Raw genomic sequence first — 18,335 nt, forward strand, 5'->3', positions numbered from 1 at the left:
AAGAAAAAAGCTTCAGGAATAAAAATCAAAAGAAAATAAAAACTAGACTTTCAGAAAACAATCAATCTAGCAAAATGGGAATTTTTAAAAACCATATCAATAGTCATATTCAAGCACCAGTGCTGCAAATACTCAAGTTGCTAAAAGAGTACCGATCAAGAAAACAGAAGTTCATAACTTCACTCTCCATCCAAAAAGGACAACCTTCCACCCATAAAACTATACACCTTATATTTTAAGATAAAGTTACAATCATACCATAACAAACTTTCACTCTAAAACTAGCAAACCATGAAGAACCTAATTTTCAAGATTTGTGTTTTGTTTACAGTATTTTACCATAGTTAAATCTTAGGTATCTTCAGGTACCATCAAAAGAATGTACACAAGCAGTAATAAATACCTAAGGATCACAAGCCTTGAATCAAACCTCATTTTACTTATTTCTTAGGAGTGAAATACTTTGTTAATCAGCAATCAAAGCAGTTCCCTAACCAATTCAGCACTAAATGTCCAAGGAAGCCCAGCAACATCCTCTACCTGTTCATTTACCTAACCCAATTTTTGACAATATGGCAAAAAAGAAACACTGTCACAGAGGGAAATAACAGGGCACATAATTCCATTATATTAGCAGTATAACCCACACAGGAAATATAGAAGGAAAGAAAATACTGCATTCTCTTTACATCCTCATTTTGCTGTGCCAGCAAACAAAATTCTTAAAATCAAAATAAACTACTCTTTATAAAATTAAATTCTAAGGAAATATGTTTAACAAATTTCTAAGGGAACAGTTATTATCTCTCTTCCCAAAATCAAAGCTACAACACAGTACCAACAGCCCTCTCCCATTCTAAAGCAATATTTTCATTTGGTAATAAACAAATAAATGCATAGAAAATAATTACAATTAAGACACATCAAATAATTTTGCCATTGTCAGTGAAGAAATCCTGAATGTTGAACATTTTATTTCTAATTTATTTTTATTGAAGTACAATTGACACACAAAATTATATTCGTTTCAGATATACATGATTTAGTATCTGTATGTATTGCGAAATGATCACCACAGTAAGCCTAGTTAACATATTTCACCATGCAGAAATTTTTTTTCCTGTGATGAGAGCTTTCAAGATCAACTCTCTTAGCAACTTTCAAATACACAATACAGTATTATTAACTAGAGCTACCATGCTGTACATTACATTCCCTTGTACATTTTTAAATTACATTTTCCTCAATGTGTAGAAATATGACTAACAAGCATCCCAACCTATATCAATGGGAATTTAACTACCTAAGAATGAGCATGAAACAAAAGAATCTGTTCATTCCATCTGTATTGTAGAATGCGTCACTCATCTGATCTCCCAGAAGAAAGAAAATCAAACCAGAGATCAAAGGCTAGAAATTCAAAATACTGTAGTATTAGCCAAAAATATGTGATACTCTCTCCAATAAATTCTGGACTTGTGTGAGAAATAGAAAGCAGCAATGTGGGCAGTCATTATACAATAGCTGACAACTTAAGAGTCTAAACCTTAGGGTTAGAATTTATCCAACATTTTGGAAAGTAAGTACTTTATAATTCCTCTAAGAACAGAAAGGAGAGGGTAAAAGGAACTAAGATTTATTATGTACTTTATAGACATTAATTCATTTAGTCCTTACATCAACCCTGTAAAAAAGAGATTACATCCATATTACAAATGAGAAAACTGAGGCCAGAGAGTTTAAGCAATTTGCCTTATTATCACAAATATATTCAATTTCCAATTCAGAATTTGAATCCAAATGTCTTTTGCTTGTTATCAAAATCCATAATCTTTAACTGCATCATGCAGCCCTCCATATTAATGAAGAAAATTACATCAATATCATTTGAATCCTGGGAAACTGATTCCTTTTACAGGCATTCCTAAGGAATCTCTTAATAGCATGAAATGATGATAATCTAAAGCAATATATAAATTGAAAAGATTACTGGAAGATCCAACAATTTACTTATAGGAACAGCCACATACTCACAACCATGAGAAATACTATTTTAGAAGGAAGCCTTAACATATACATTAGAATGTTTTCAATGTATCCAAGGCGTCAAGTAGGAGATACTTAAAATATTATTTTGAAAGAAACTAAAATTGTGAAGCTTATGTGCGAATTATTACGGGTGTAGTGGCTTTAGCAATAGTTCCCTAACAGTAGCAAGCAGGGCTGTTTTTGTCCATCTGTTGAGGAAGTGGCCCGAGTGATGTACCCAACTATTCCGCTCCACACCGACAGGAAACATACGGGGAGGGAAGAAACTGACAAGGAGTAAAGTAGGGTGTAAAACAGCCAAAACTGGCCCTCTACTATAATTTCTACAAAATTAAAGGATGAGGGGTAAAGACATTACTAATTACAAACTAATTATGAACATCATTCACAAAATGTCATAAAGACTATGATTTATTAGACACTGATAAAGCAAGTATAAAATGGGTTGTTTCTCAGAACAAACTAAACGCAGGACTCGCCCCTTCCACCGTAAACTTCACTTCCTAATAACTGATTTATAATCCTACACGCTCTGCCAGATATAACAGTTCCTAGAACCTTTAAGTGTTACACAACTTCAAAAAGCTTAGTAACTACTTTGGGCAGTACCTATTACTTTTAATATCGTGTTCGAGATGAGAAACTCAAAGTAAAAAACGATTACATGACCGGCCCAAGATGGCAACTAAGACCTGATGCTAACCACCACCTAACTACTGTTAAACTACTTCTACAGCTCAATGGTTTCACAATACATGCACACGGTTCCCTGTTAACTCAAAATCAATTTAACAATCCTGAGTGGCTTCCAAGTCTTTGGAAATTCTCCCTTCGATGGAACACACAACATGGAGATGCAGGAGACCCCGAGTCCTTGAAAACGAACCCTCAAAAAAAAGGTGCTCATTTTATACTTCCTCTTAAGTGAGATAAGACCACGTGTGGAGCGTAGCATTAACCTTGGCGATGCAGCTCTGCAAAGGAGAGCTACTCCCGCCTCTGCACTTCCCACCCCGCGTCCCTCCACCATTGGTCCTCCCCTCACAACTTGCAGCCCTAGATGTTATTTATTCCCGGGAGGGCAAGAGAGAATCTGAGGGACACCGGATGCGTGTGAGATCTAAAACCAAAGAACCGAGAAAAGAGAGGCAAACACTTAAGCACCGGGAAGCGATTCCCGCCTCTCCCAGGTGCTGTCCGGCGGCCTTAGAGATCAACACACAGGAATACAGGGGCGCGTTTTCAGGCTTCAAACCTCAATCTAAATCGCTGACTTCACTCCAATGCCAAACGCAGGCCGAACTACTCACGCCACCCACCCTGGGCCCGCCAGTCTCGAGCCGAATCCAGGCTGGGACTAAGGGGAGATACCAGGCCTCTCAACCTGCGCACCACAGTGCGTCGGGGCCCGGGCCTACGGTCGTGACCAGAACATGGAATCCCACCCCAACCTCCTCCCGCTGGCCAGAAGCGTCGATAGGCCCCCAGATGGCAGTGATAAACTCACTGACTTATGAAGTCCTCTAAGAAATTACCTTCGAACTGGCCTTCTGAGATCCGCCTGGCGTTTTGTCCGCCATCTTGAGCTTTGCCCCTCCTTCGGCGGCCGCAGCAGCACGGGCGAGTCGAGCGCCGAAAGAGTGGATCTCAGCGGAGCCCGCCAGAGGAGCCTGCAAGACCGAATAGTCGACTGCCGAGATAGGGAATTCGGGCAGAGCTGTGTCACATGACTTCCGGTGGCAGTAATTTCCCCGGTCCAGACCACTCTGCTGGCTTTCGTGGGTGTTTCGGTTGCTCTTCGTACATGTGGGTTCGGAAATTTGGAGAATCTTCTTGTCCTGACTTTCAGGGCCGGCTGATATTTCACTTTTTTCTCAGCGCCCGCCCTTGATAGGTGCGAGCCCGTTGAATTTCCTGGGTGAGGAAGGAACGGCTCCTTGAAGATACAGACCTGTCCGCCTGGGAGCTGACTGGGGGGTCCCCCGCTCCATGGCCAAAGACGCTGTTTGCGCCAGCCCCGGAGCTTACACCATAGTGCGAAAGACAAACTTGCAATTTGCTCAAGTTACTTTCAGATAGAACGGTGCCGGCGGAGTGGAAAAAAGGAGCGTTTGACCCAACCTGAGAATCCGGCAGTGGCGTCATCCGATAGACTCTTAGGTTATCTACAAAATGGGTACATGCAGAGAGGGAGAATGAGAGAAAATCATAGACAGTATCCTAAATGTAGTATACATGTAAGATGTGTGCCATTTAAAATTACGTTTCGTGGTTTAGTGTTTTCATTTTTAATCACATAAACGGAGGGGAGCACCATAAACTTTTCTGTACATAGTACCTTTTTAAAGTTCTTAATAGGATCTGTATTCAAAGAAGGAAAACTTGGGGTGCCTAGATAACTCTGGGTTAAGCGCATCTGACTTTTGATCTCAGCATAGGTCTTGATCTCACGGTTGTGAGTTCAAGCCCGGAGTTGGGCTCCACATTGGGCATGAAGCCTACTTTAAAAACAAAAAGGGTGGGGGGGGAAGACTTGCTTGAGACGATCATGCCTGAACTGAGCCAGGCAAGGGAAATGGAAAGGGCATTCCAGGTGGAGTAGTTGAAATAAAACCCTGGTGACATGAATCAGTACAGCTTATTGTAGAGTCACCATAAGCAGTCAAGTTTTATTAGAAGAGGTATAGAGAGGGTCATGGCTGGAGAGATGGGTGGGAGCAAGTTCACCTAGGGCCCTGAAGTGAGCAGGGTGCTTAGGAGTTAGAATTCTAGTCTGAGATGAAAAGTGGCCTTCAGCAGGGCTGTGATGTCAATCAGACTTCAGATTTTAAAAGAGTGCCCTCAGGGCTGCAGGAGGGGAAGAAGGATTCATCACTTTCTCTCCCTAATTCATTTATTCAAAATATTTTGAGCCCATTTTGTGTATAAAATCCTGTCCAAAGTGTTGAGGGGTCCACAGAGACAAATAAAAATCACCGTCTTCCTATGACTTAAAACTTAATGAAGAATGGGGAAAAGTAACAGCAGAATGAAATTGATGCTTCAAGGAGAGATCAAAGTGGTGGAAACCCTGAAAGAAGTAATTCTGAGAGTAAGGGTTGGGTAGGGAGATGGGGAGGTTTCACAGAGAAGGGAGCAACTGAGCCAACTCTGAAGAAGTAAAATTTTGTCTGCTGGTCGGTGTTGGGAGGAGAGGGAAGGGAGGTTGGGGTGGCCATGAAGGAAGCACTAATTACAGAATCTGACTCAAGGCAGGCCCTCAGTAAAGGTTAACAGTCATATGTGCCTGGCACTGAGGAATCTGCAGATTAGGGCTTCTGTTCTGTGTGAGCAGATGGGGATGGAAGAACAGAAAACAAATAAGCAAATAAGATGATCAGAAAGTGACAAGGACTATGCATTGAAATTAAAATTGAATGATGCTTCACAATCTCCAGTACAAATGAATTTATTTCCAATCTGAGGTTTTATCACACTTTTTCTTTTTTTTTTTTTTAAAGATTTTATTTATTTATTCGACAGAGATAGAGACAGCCAGTGAGAGAGGGAACACAAGCAGGGGGAGTGGGAGAGGAAGAAGCAGGCTCCCAGCGGAGGAGCCTGATGTGGGGCTCGATCCCAGAACGCTGGGATCACACCCTGAGCCGAAGGCAGACACTTAACCGCTGTGCCACCCAGGCGCCCCTATCACACTTTTTCAATTCTGGGCTGCTTCTCCCACCCTCATCCTGGTCTCTAACTGAAAAACTAATCAATTTTACGCTGTTACTGAAGATGTCACTTCCTCCAGTAAGGGTTACAGACCTCTCTCCCCCACCAAGCCTAAGATAAGAGACTCTGCTTCTGTTTCCATAGGAACCTAATACTTTCCCACTCAAAATGCTCATCACATTAGACCTTAATTGTTTACAATGTAGGGTTAAAGTGAAATCATCAGCTGAGATGAAGGAAGAAGGTGTAAGACTGGCTGTGCCTAGTCATGTCCCGGCAATGCTGCAGGCTGATTTTGTGTATAAAGTGAATAAATGCATGCTTTTCATTCAAATCCCCAAAGTTCTACTTCTCACAGAAACAATTTTTGCCAAATGTTTATCCCTAAGGAGTTAGAAATAAAGGAACATAGACTTCTTCCTTCTCTTCTTTTTCATAAAGTCCTAAAGAAAGCCAGACAAATGTGGCCTGACAAGAAGTAATACACAGGCCTTTATTAAGGCCTAATTAAGTACACTTTAAAAAACTCACGATCACGGTTATAAGCAAAGTTCTCCTCAACACATATATGTCACAAAATCTTATCCCTATTACTCAAACCACAAATTAAGGAGGATGACATAGCATGAATCATCCAAATGGAATATTACAGAATCTGAAAATTTTAATTAGATTCACAATTACTATTGCCAAGGGACTACACATAAATAGTAATTCTACAATTAGTATTACTTTTTTACAATCACACTAAAACCATGCTATTTGTCTCCTAATGTGTTGGTTCTCTAGTCCCTGTCATCTGTTTTAAAGGGCTCTCCCTGCAGCCACGTTCAACGGAGATTGCAAAGTAGTGCCAGATGCAATCCCCAGAGGTGTTTTGTTTGGTTCAACCCGGGAGGTTTTTGTTCTTTGAAATCTGAGCTAGCATTTTAAAATTGGGACATTTTCTGTTTTTATACTCAGGGTTTTCACTGTTTCTTGAAAAATGGGAAAGTCTGGCAATAACTCAGTGGAGGTGAGCCACTGCAACTTTTGGGAAGGGAGCTGTGCACTCCAGTTCACCGGACTGTCACCACACACGTGGTGGACAAGATGCTCCACACCTGGCCTGCTTGTAGGCATTTGAGTTTTCTACTTCCTGGGTACAATTTAAGTCTTACTAGTGGTGATGAACACAAAACATTCAACAATCAGTCCCCCAGCACCAATAAGAACGACTTATCCATTAGGCACAGAAGGCTCAGTGCCCAGGACCCACATTACTTTTACGGACCTCCCAAATGTTAGATTTCTTTTAAAATAAGAGGGGGAGAAAGGGTGGATTGGAGAGGCTGAAACAAAAGCAACATTTAACAATACACACAATGAAAGAGAGAGACCTTACAAATGATTGCCCCAAAGCCAAAATCTCCTGCAGTGTGCCAATGGACTGTTCCTACTTGGTGGCACATTCATTCTACAGAACCCTTATTTTTTTAATTTATTTTTTGACAGAGATAGCCAGCGAGAGAGGGAACACAAGCAGGGGCAGTGGGAGAGAAAGAAGCAGGCTCATAATGGAGGAGCCTGATGTGGGGCTCGATCCCATAACGCTGGGATCACGCCCAAAGCCAAAGGCAGACGCTTAACCGCTGTGCCACCCAGGCGCCCCTCTACAGAACCTTTAAAGCAGCTTCTCCCTGCTCTCTAGACTTCAGGATAGAGGCTGGTGAAAGCACAATCCCATCCATTTGTTTATTTGGCAGTTAATGACTTTCTAGCATGTGCCAGTGATGAAGAATAGTTGGAAGGCAGGAAGGCAGGGACAACGGGCCCCTACTCTAAGAAAAAACCACCCTTAAAAGGATTTTACACCACCCTGGAAGGAGTCCTCCACCCTTTCCCGTGTGATAGATAGATGACAAAAACCTGATTGGATGACAGGCGCAGGGAGGGTTAATCAGATTAAAACAGCAGCGACAACAAGCCCATAAAACCCCCCAGATTTAGAAACTCTGTTGGCAACCCTCTTGGGTCCCCTTCCTCCTTAGGAGCTTTGTATTATCACTTTGGTATCGCTCGATAAACTTTGCTTTGCTGCCCACCACTGTGTCTTGTCTACCTCTTCATTCTTCAAAGCAGCGTGACCAAGAACCACCAGCACTAACAGCGAAAAAAATCCTGTAACACCCAGCTCTGAAAAAAAGAAGATAAAGAGGGAGAGAGAAACAGCTAAAAATCAGACTTAGCTCTTCGGCTGAGAGAAATCCCAGCTGCTTCTAGGAATAGTCAGGGATCAGCCTTCAAGAAGGGTATGTTCTGTGTGAAATTAAAGATTCTTTCTGATAAACTTGATTGCCTGCTCACCCCACAATGCTAGCCTGACAGGATTTCAGTGGCAATAGCAGCTTCTCCATTTTCTCCCCTCCCCTACCAAAAAAACTATTACCCGACTTGCTTATTGATGATGTCTAGAATTCCTTTGACAATAGTAATTAGCAGAAGCTTTTTTTTTTTTAGTTAAAAATGCCTGGGAAGTAAAATATATGTAAAAATGGTGTCAACAAGCATAGAGCCCAAGAATGGGCTGGTGACATGTTGAAGGTAATAAAAATTGCTATTTTAGCTATGATCCTGGTGAGAAGATTACCAGGAGCATGCCACCATGAAACAATTATTTTATCAATGAGATAAAACTTAAGATGGTCTAGATGGGGTATTCTGGAAATAGTGTTCCTAAGTGAGTGAGTATGTGTGTAGGTGTGTGCATGTGTGTTTGTGGCAAAGGTGTATGTACTAAAGGACTCATGGCAAGTCAAGACAACTAGCAAAGGGCAACATCTCCTAGGGAGCCCTTACTGGCCATGACCTGGCAGTCCAAAGGTGGGCTTGGCTTAGATCAACAAGAGATCAGGCCTCAACTTGTGACCTGCTTTCTGCCAGTGGGGAGGCTGCACATCCTCATGAAGACTGAAATTCTTAAGATAAGACCACGTAATATAAAGGCAAAGTGAAGAATGAACTTATGAAGAGGAAATGAAACGACTATTTCCCTTATCAATTTCACTTGGTTGCCAATAACGAAAGTCCAAGTGTAGTGGTCTTAAACACATAAGGCAGGAGCACGGGTGGCTCAGTCGGTTGAGTGCCTGCCTTGGGCTCAGGTCGTAATCCCAGGGCCCTGGGATCCAGTCCTACATCGGGCTCCCAGCTCCAAGGGGAGTCTGCTTCTCCCTCTGTCCCTCCCCACAATCATTCTCTCATTCTCTCTCTCTCTCAAATAAGTAAATAAAATCTTTTAAAAAACTAAACACATAAGGCTTTATTTTGACCTTGTTATCATGGTAAGTCTATCAAAAAATATAACACACCTTTCTTCTTTTTCAAGTTGTGTTCTGTTTCCTTCACATTGACTTTGCCTATGTCTTATTTTATTCTTATTTATTTTAGGTTTTCTGTTGTTACTGTAAATAGATTGTTTTTCTACTATTTATATATGTCCTAAGTAATTGCTGTTTATATATTGATTACTATACATTAATGTTGTGTCCAGCCACTTTGCTGAATTCCTTTATAATTTGTATAGTTTTTCCATTTTTTCCTCTTAGCCTTTCAGGTACACAGTCATGTCATTTACAAATAATTGCAAATTTACCTCCTCCTGTCCCTTTCTCCACCCCCCCCATCTTTTGTTTTTCTCTTGTGTAATAACAGCCAGACCTCCGGAATAACATTAGGTAAGAGTGGTACTAATGCATGTCCTTGTCTTGTTGCTGACTTTAATAAGAATGCTTTTAGTGTTCTTATCAGGATAAGGCTGACTTTTGGGTTCTGAGTTGAATTATATATTTATTTTCTAGCTACCCATGAAACTGAAAATACATAATTTAAAACTCTCGTAGAAAAGTTGGAGACTCTGAGGATATGCCAAAGAATGCCGATGGTCAGACAAGATGGTTAGAGAAACACGGGCTTGTGTCAAGAAAAACCAGGACATCTCAGTGACTTGGGAAAATAAAGGAACAAAGTAGAAATGCCCTGCTCTCTGTACCAGGGAGAATGGGAAGCAAGGAGGGCAAATGTGAGGGAGGACATGTAGAAATCTATGTTAGCTTCCTGTTGCTGACATAACAAATTACCACAAAGTCAGTGGCTTATAGCAACGCAGATGTATTATCTTATAGTTCTGGAGGTTGGAGTCTCAAATGTGCCAGCAGGCCTGTGTTCATTTGGAGGCTCCAGAGGAGAGTCCTTTTCCTTGCTTTTTCCCACTTCTAGAGTTCACCTACATTCCCTGATTCGTGGCCTCCTTCTCCATCTGCAGTCAGCAGTACAGTACCTTCTCTCCTCTCTGACCTCCTTACATCTTCTCTCTGACTCTAATTCTACTGCCTCCCTCTTACAAGGCCCCTTGTGACTACCCTGGGCCCACCATGACAATCCAGGATAATCTCCCCATCTCGAGAGCCTTAACTGAGTCTTGTCCCAAGTCCGCTTGCCATGTAAGTTAACATATTTGCAGGTTTGGGGGACTAGGATGTGGACATCTTTGGAGGGCTACTGTTCAGTCCATCACAGAATCTAGATAAACTTTCTGCTTCTGTATTTTGTCGCTGGTTGGAAGGCACAGTTTTGATTCCATCAGAAAACTGACATGGGAAATGGTCCTAATAAATATGGTCATGCCGAACCAATTGAGTTCTGAAACCGGTATTGGGGAATTCAGTGGCTGTGGTTCCAGTGAAGAAGGAATGAGACAGCTCCCTATTGCCAAAGACTTACAGGGCATAAAGGAGACAGTAAGAGTGTCATCAGTGAAGACTGAAATTTTAGTCTCATTTATTTACTGCTGTATCTGCCTAGAACAGAGTAAGCGCCAAGCAGGTACTCGGCAAGTATTAGTTAATGGATGAAATCTATATCAGAGGCAGTGTAGGGGAGCCCAGAAGACTGGCACTGCAGAAGAGGAGAAGGAAGACCTCATGAAGGATGCTATTGAACTTTTGGGCATGTCCATCTCAATCTCAAGACTTCACCTCTGGGGCGAACTCCCAGGAGTTAACTAGAAGCTGCTCGGAGAGCAGAACGAGGACCTTACAAAATGTTGTCTCCTTTTCAGAAAGTGCACGTTTTTCTATTTGGGCAGGTTTACACGTCTCCCTTCATGTCCCAGTTTTGAAATAATGCAACTCTCCTCTTATCTCCAAAGAAAAAACAGTTTTCAAGAATTGCATGATTTCTACACAGGCAGGCTCAACGGACTGCAAGCGTCTTTTACTGTTGGCCACCTGGCGGCGCTGCAGCAGCTGGTAAACAGGAACACCCACTGTCCTTTGTAGGGTATCCCGTGAGCACACACAGAACCTCTGTGATGTTGGTGCCCTTGTCACATTTGTTGCTACAAAGAAAAATCTTTCTAATATCCTGTGGCTGTCCACCAAGCTTTCGTTGAGCAATTGTGCTAGTGCTGTTGCTAAAAAGAATGTGCTAAAAAATCATTTAGGAGGGGAAGTTAAATGTGATAAAAAATCATGAAATACTGTGTTGTTTATTTAGGAGAGAACAGTCCACTAAATATTAGAGATAACAAAAATAGTAGAGACAACATTAGAGAGAATATCTTTACAGTCAGGCTTGCTCTGTTTCTCTAGGAAGGTAGGGACAGGGCTGAATCCCAGTACCTATATCCGTGCCCAGCACACAGTGGGTAAACAATATATATTTGTTGAATAAATAATAAATAAACATGGAAGATCACCTATAAGCCACCTGATAGCTCCCAACCACATATCTATCCTCTCAGTTCTACCCCTACATAGAGACCAACAAAAAGTTCCTGAAACCAAATTCCAAAATCATAGCAGTAAGTTTCCAAATAGTTCAGCTCAGGTTAGCTGCTCATTTTTGGTCTAATCAACTGTGCCAAGGAAAATAGTGCCACATAGTACAAATGGCTCCCACAGGCTTACCATGGATGAATGAAGATTTTGGGGAGGCAGATGTGTGAGGCACATAACAACAGATTTCTGTTCTCAACTCAATGTACAAAGTAATTTTTAACTTCTAGAACTATTTAACAATGGAAAAATCTACCTTAATGAAATAAGCATTACTCTGTGAAAATACAAAGACAGAAACTGATGGTAGAAAGGACGAGGAGTTGGAGGAGAATTATATCTGGGCTCTAAGACTTCTTAGACCACAACATTCTCAGTCTTTCTAATGCTTGAAACATCAGTAGAAAAGACAAAAATGACCAAAGCTGTAAAGCTGCCAAAGTAAGTAATTATTTAGTGTATACTTGGTTTGATAGTTACTAGTGTCAGATCCTAGATGAAGTTTGAATCTGATAAGCTAACTGTTGAGTGCTTTTAGAAATCCACACAACCTTAGAGGAGGACACTATCTAAGATTGTAGTGACAGGAGCCAGAACAGATTATCAGGGACACTGAGACATAAACCAGGAGTCCCTGCCCTTTTTGTATAATATAGTAGGAAAATACCCTGGTAAATCCAGATCAAATTAAACAAATGCCAGAGCCTTGTTCCATTTTCATTTGATAAAAATCAGTGACTCCAATTTGTCCTGTTCATTAGACTTCGGTTTTTAGTTTTTCTTCCATGATTTCTCTTTTCCTTTTTCATTAAAACTTGTGGGGGAAAAATTCCTCAAGGAGCTGTGGAGACGTAGACAATTCTCATACTTTGGGGTTGGAACATAAATTGGTACAACCTCACTTGAATGGCAATTTGGCCATTCAAAATTACCATATGAAGTGCACATACCCTTTGACCCAGCAATCCCACTTGTAAGAATTTACCTTCCACTGGGGCGCGTGGGTGGCACAGCGGTTGAGCGTCTGCCTTCGGCTCAGGGCGTGATCCCGGCGTTATGGGATCGAGCCCCACATCAGGCCCTCCGCTATGAGCCTGCTTCTTCCTCTCCCACTCCCCCTGCTTGTGTTCCCTCTCTCGCTGGCTGTCTCTATCTCTGTCGAATAAATAAATAAAATCTTTAAAAAAAAAAAAAAAGAATTTACCTTCCAGATGCATTCTCACACTGGTAAAGAACGTGTGCAGCAAAAGGTCAAAGACATCCTAACTAACTGCCCATCAACAAAGGACTGTTTAATAAAGTTATGGCACATCAAAAAAAAAAAAAAAAAAAACACCAAAAAACACCTCAGTGTGGAGCCAGGCCTGAAATCCTATGCCACTGCTAGAAGAATGAGGGAGGTCTTTATGGACTGACTTGGAAATTGCTTCAAGATACACCATTGTATGACAAAACCAAGGCAGGAAACATTTTTGTGCTTTAAAAAAAAGACGTCTATAGATAGAAATATAGTATACAGATGTGCTCCAGGCATGACCCCAGCCTCCAGTAATCATGCCCCATGTAATCCTCTTCCCTTGAGACTGCGTTCAACCTAGCCATGTGCTTCTAGTGAACAGCAAAAGTAAGAGGATGTCACTTCTGACACTTGGTTATAAAAAACTTCAGGGGCGCCTGAGTGGCTCAGTCAGTTAAGTGTTTGACTCGTGATTTCAGCTCAGGTCATGATCTCAGGGTCGTGAGATGGAGCCCTATGTGGGGCTTCATGCTCAACAGGGAATCTGCTTGAGATTCTCTTCCTCTCCCTCTCCCTCTGCCCTTTCCCTACCCGTGTGCTTGCTCTCTCTCCCTCAAATAAATAAATAAATCTTTAAATAAAACCTTTTTTTTTTTGGCTTCTTGTCTTACTTGACTTTTCTGGCTCTTCTTGGCTATTTCCTCTGATGAAGCCAGCTACCGTGCTGTGAGGCGCCCTGTGCTCATGTAGCAAGAAACTGAAGGAAGCCTCGGGCCAAAATCTAGTGAAGAAATGAGGCCATCAGTCTAACAGCCTGTGAGAAGGTAACTCTTGGCAACAACCCCTTGAGTGAGCTTGAAAGCACATCCTGCCCCTCCTGGTCTGACTCCCCTGTGCTCCAGCCACACCAAGGTTCCAGTTCCCCCATTAGGCTCTGTTGTTTCCAGTCTGTCCCTTAACTCACACCTTCTCTCATTTTGGAATGCTTTTCCTCCCAGGCCCCTCCCCTGACTAATTCCTATCAAATGCAAAATACTAGCAAAATACAAGACCCAACTCCAGACTCCTCCTCTGACACCCTCAGCCCATTCCTGCCCCAACTTGTCTCTTGCCTGCCCCCCCCCCCATCCTGTAATTCTCTTTCTGGCTAAGCATCCCAGAGAAGTTGGTCCCTTACTTCTTTAGGCTGTCCCTTATTTTACGTAGTTCAGGATAGGTCTTCACCCACTGTACCCATTTTTCTGTTTTGTCTACTAGTCAGTAAGCTCCATGGAGGTGAGAAGGAAAGGGATAGAAGGCAGGGACATGGGAACTGTGGTACAACATACCCTTTTCACTTCCCCATTCCCAGTGCATAACCCTAACCAGAGCAGTGGGAGTGGATATGTTTAGCTCGCATAGAGGTCACTTACATTCTTGACACAAGTTCACAAGAGATATTTGAACATTTATACATGGTGCATGTGTAAAATACCTTTAGTTGCAATTGACAAAAGCTTCCTCACTTGTGTAGCTTAAACTGTAAGGAATTTTATTTCACCCATCAAGAAGCTCAGAGGTAGACTGCTGCAGGATTTGGTAATTTAGCAGCTCAGTCTCCTCAAGGTCCCAGCTCTTTCCATCTCTTTGCTCTGCCATCTTCAGTGGGTCAGCCTGCCCCTCAGGCTAATTCTCCCCTATAGTCACAGAATGGCTACCACAGCTCCTAACACCACGTCAGAAGAAGTGTTCCTTTCTTCCTGAAAGCTTGTAGATCTCTTTTTTTTTTTAGGACTGAGGAAAAAAGTCCTAGAAACCACTCCAGCAGACTTTCCCTTCATGTTTCATTGGCCATAAATAGGTTGACGCCCATGCCTTATCTAGCTGATGGCAAGGGGAGTAGATAGATGATCATGATTGGCTTACATGGAGCACCTGGCTGACTAGGGCATGCATTATCTGAATAAAATCTGCCTTCTGCTAAAAAGAAGAAAGGGGGTGGTTAACAACAACACTGTCTTCTATATTGTGTGGGCTCTCTTACTTTTTTTTCTCACTATTATGCTTAATTGCATATATTATAATTAGAAAACACTACATCACTCCCAGCACCTGGAGATCTCTTTTAAAAGTACCACACATGTGACCTAAATCCAGCTCAGAATATGGATTTTTAAAATTTTGAGCATTGGTACTGCTTGTTTGGGAAAGATATGATGGGGTCTGAGTGAGAAGAGTGAGGCAGCTAAAACTGGGACCATGCTGGTGTCTGCCAAGGGATTGAGGTGATGACTTTCTTCCCTTTCCCAATTGGCCAGGACTCTTCAGAGAGCTTAAAGAACAACCAGACCAGGAGCTGACAAGCTGGGCATGTTGTAGAATAGGACACACAGGTTCTCTAACCAGATTGACTACTTTAAATCCTAACTCCACCACTTAATATCACATGAAATTTGGGCAATGACAGTATATTTTCTGGGCCTCCATTTCCTTATGTGTAAAACAGAGATAATAATACAAACCTTGCAGGTTTGTGAGATTAAGTAAATCTCTGAAATGAAAAGCATATGGCAGAATGCCTATAACATGAATAAACTATCAAACCTATCATAGTAAAAACAAAACAAACAAAAAACAGCATTATAATAGCACAAGAACTGACAAATTGGCCAATGGAATAGAAGAGAGATCTCAAACATAGATCCATTTGCACAAGGGAAATTATGTACAACAAAGTGTCACTACAAATCGATGTGGGAAAGGATGAATGTCTAGCAGATGGTGGTGGGGAAAGTGATTCACTACGAAGAAAAAGAAAACCTGTCCCTATCTAACACCATGCCCCAAAGCAGGTTCATGGGACGTGGCGCAAAAGTCCTTTTTCACTTTCCAAACTAGCAGTATGGTTTCAAGATGAATGAAGCATCTAATTGTCTAAGGAAGAACTCTAAAGTTGTTGGCAGAAATTGTAGTAGGGTGTCTTTGTGACCCTAGGAGTTGGGAAGCATTTCCGAAACAAAATTTCACAAGCACAGACCATAAAACAAAAAGTTGATGCATTTAAGGCACCCCTTAAGGCTCAGTCCATAGAGCTTGTGGCTCTTGATCTCTGGGTTGTAAGTCTGAGCCCCATGTTGCGTGTAGAGATTGCTCAAAGAAAAAAAAATCTTTAAAAGGGGTGCCTGGCTGGCTCAGTCGGTAGATCACGCAACTCTCAATCTCAGAGTTGTGAGTTCAAGCCCCATGTTGGACACGGAGCCTACCTAAAAAAAAAAAAAAAAAAAGATGCATTTGATTACATAAAAAAGTAAAGAATTGGATTCAACATTTAGAATATGCAAGAACTGCAAATCATCAAGAAAAAATAGCAACTTCACAAGAAAAATGGGCAAAGGACATGAACAGGCAACTTAAGAGAAGGAAGCCCAAAGTCCACCAAACAAATAAAGAAATATTCAATTTTATTAGTAATCATAATGAATCCAAATGAAACAAGATATCATTTTATATCTATAATATAGGCAAAGATTAGAAAGCCAGATGATGCCAAGTGTTGGTAGGATGTGAGATATATCATGCCTTGTGATGAGGAGTTATCAACTTGTCTACTTTTTTTCCCACTTATCTATCAAGTATATAGCAAAACATGCAAAACTTAGTGGCTTAAAACAACAACCACTTTATTTAGCTAATAATTCTGTGGGTTCTCAATTTGCACTTGGCTCTGCTGGGTAGCCAAGTCTGGTCCACCTGTTCTCAACTCACTTAGATGTCTGGGGCTTCAGCTAAGGTGGCTGAAGCACCTGGGTCCTCTCTCCACATGGTTTCATCCTCTAGCAGGCTAGTCTGGGCTTGACGACATGATGGTAGAAGGGCTCCCAGCTCAACAACAGGAGTTGTAGGATCTCTTGAGGTCTAGGCTCAGAAGGCAAACATTTTTTGCCACCTTCCATGAAGCAAATCACAAGGTCAAACCAGATTCAAGGGGAAGGGAAACAGGTTCTACCTTTTAATGGGAGTTGCTACTAAGAATTTGTGACTTTTTGGGGCGCCTGGGTGGCACAGCGGTTAAGCGTCTGCCTTCGGCTCAGGGCGTGATCCCAGCGTTATGGGATCGAGCCCCGCGTCAGGCTCCTCCGCTATGAGCCTGCTTCTTCCTCTCCCACTCCCCCTGCTTGTGTTCCCTCTCTCACTGGCTGTCTCTATCTGTGTTAAATAAATAAATAAAATCTTTAAAAAAAAAAAAAGAATTTGTGACTTTTTTTTTTTTTTGCCTTCTGGTATACGATGTGTGCGTTGGTTCATCCATTCTGGAGAACAATCTGGTGTTACAGTCAAATTAAATACATTTATATTCTATAGCACAGCAATTTCCTCCCTCAGTATATATTCCAAAGATATTCTCACTCAGGTTCATTAGAAGACAGCATTATTTGTGGTAGCAGGGAATTAGAGACAATCAGATATACCTCATTTGGCAAGTAGATTATGTTAAAGTGCTGGATACACACCAGGAGTATTATGCAACAATTAAAAACAATGGATTTAAAGTATACATAGCAATATAAAGAGATTTCAAAGACATATGCTGAAAGAAAAGAAACAGAATGAGATATATAGTACAGTACTATTCAATTAAAAATACATGTACACAGAACAATATACATTTTACAAGAAATATGCAAGATACACATTAAACCTATTATAATAGTTGACTTTGGGGGAAGTCTTAAAAGGAAGCAGATAAGGAAGAGAAGACAATAAATTATTTAAGGAATAAACCAATGACCAGAGGAGCCCTGCAATGACGATGTACCCTGAAATTCGAAACTTCTGTATCTGAGGTCCAGGAAGAAAAAGAGATATGATAGCTGCTTTGTCTCTTCCATCCCTTCCTGCACGAGAGTTCCTTTTCATCATAAAACATTAAAGAATTTTCAACTTCAGAAATAACAAGAGCCAAGGAAGGGAAGGCCTAGCCCAGGGACAAAGTCATATTTAAAGGTCACATCTCTGCATGAGGGGCACTTTCACAGGTGGCAAATTCAAGAAAATGTGGCATGTTAATACCCTGGGCATTTTTGCTAGAGTCCAAGGGCAACAGGCATGGGAACTGGATGTCCTTCCTTGAAAAGTACTCAACACCTATTCTATTTTCCTACCACTGTCCTGGGTGGAATGGTTGGTCACTTTCATCAAGATGGCCACAACTCATCCCACTCTGAGCTGAACTCCCTGTTGGAAAAAAGTGCTTTCAGAAGACTATATCCCAAATCTCCATAGGCTTCCAGACCTCTTCAAAGAGGTCCTGGTTTTCCATGATCAGGCCCAAGGATGCTTTGCAAATGAAGAACATTGACCGTCACACTCTTAAAAATTTCTATGAATTTTGTTCTTAGATCATTTACTAAAATCAAGCATTCTTTCATTTACCAATTCCAATGGCTATTTACTTTATGATGCATCCTGTGTTTCTTTCATGGGCAAATAAAAGCTATGGTTAGTTTAGTTTTTTTACTTCCAATTCAGTTATCCATGTAACT

At 41.4% G+C, this 18,335-nt stretch overlaps 1 protein-coding gene and 1 long non-coding RNA gene across 6 annotated transcripts in view; both read right to left on the reverse strand.

Annotated features, from left to right (window-relative positions):
- The window catches only part of LOC103681545 (U2 snRNP associated SURP domain containing), a 55,528-nt gene extending 51,633 nt beyond the window's left edge, over window positions 1–3,895 (reverse strand). The window contains exon 1 of one of the 2 annotated variants that reach the window (XM_008711141.2): window positions 3,585–3,895. In XM_008711141.2, coding sequence (XP_008709363.2) covers window positions 3,585–3,629 — 45 coding nt within the window. In that variant the 5' untranslated portion in view covers window positions 3,630–3,895. The remainder of the gene's footprint in view (window positions 1–3,584) is intronic. The other variant, XM_040636710.1, reaches the window with a different exon arrangement.
- A 12,101-nt stretch (window positions 3,896–15,996) lies between these two features.
- Window positions 15,997–18,335, reverse strand: part of LOC103678337 — a 35,822-nt gene continuing 33,483 nt past the window's right edge. For 3 of the 4 annotated variants that reach the window (XR_005836556.1, XR_005836555.1, XR_005836557.1), the window contains exon 5: window positions 15,997–16,055. This is a non-coding gene — a long non-coding RNA (uncharacterized LOC103678337). The remainder of the gene's footprint in view (window positions 16,056–18,335) is intronic. The other variant, XR_005836558.1, reaches the window with a different exon arrangement.

The sequence above is a fragment of the Ursus maritimus genome, unplaced genomic scaffold (genome assembly GCF_017311325.1).
Source record: "Ursus maritimus isolate PB19 unplaced genomic scaffold, ASM1731132v1 scaffold_20, whole genome shotgun sequence".
Taxonomy (NCBI): Eukaryota; Metazoa; Chordata; class Mammalia; order Carnivora; family Ursidae; genus Ursus; species Ursus maritimus.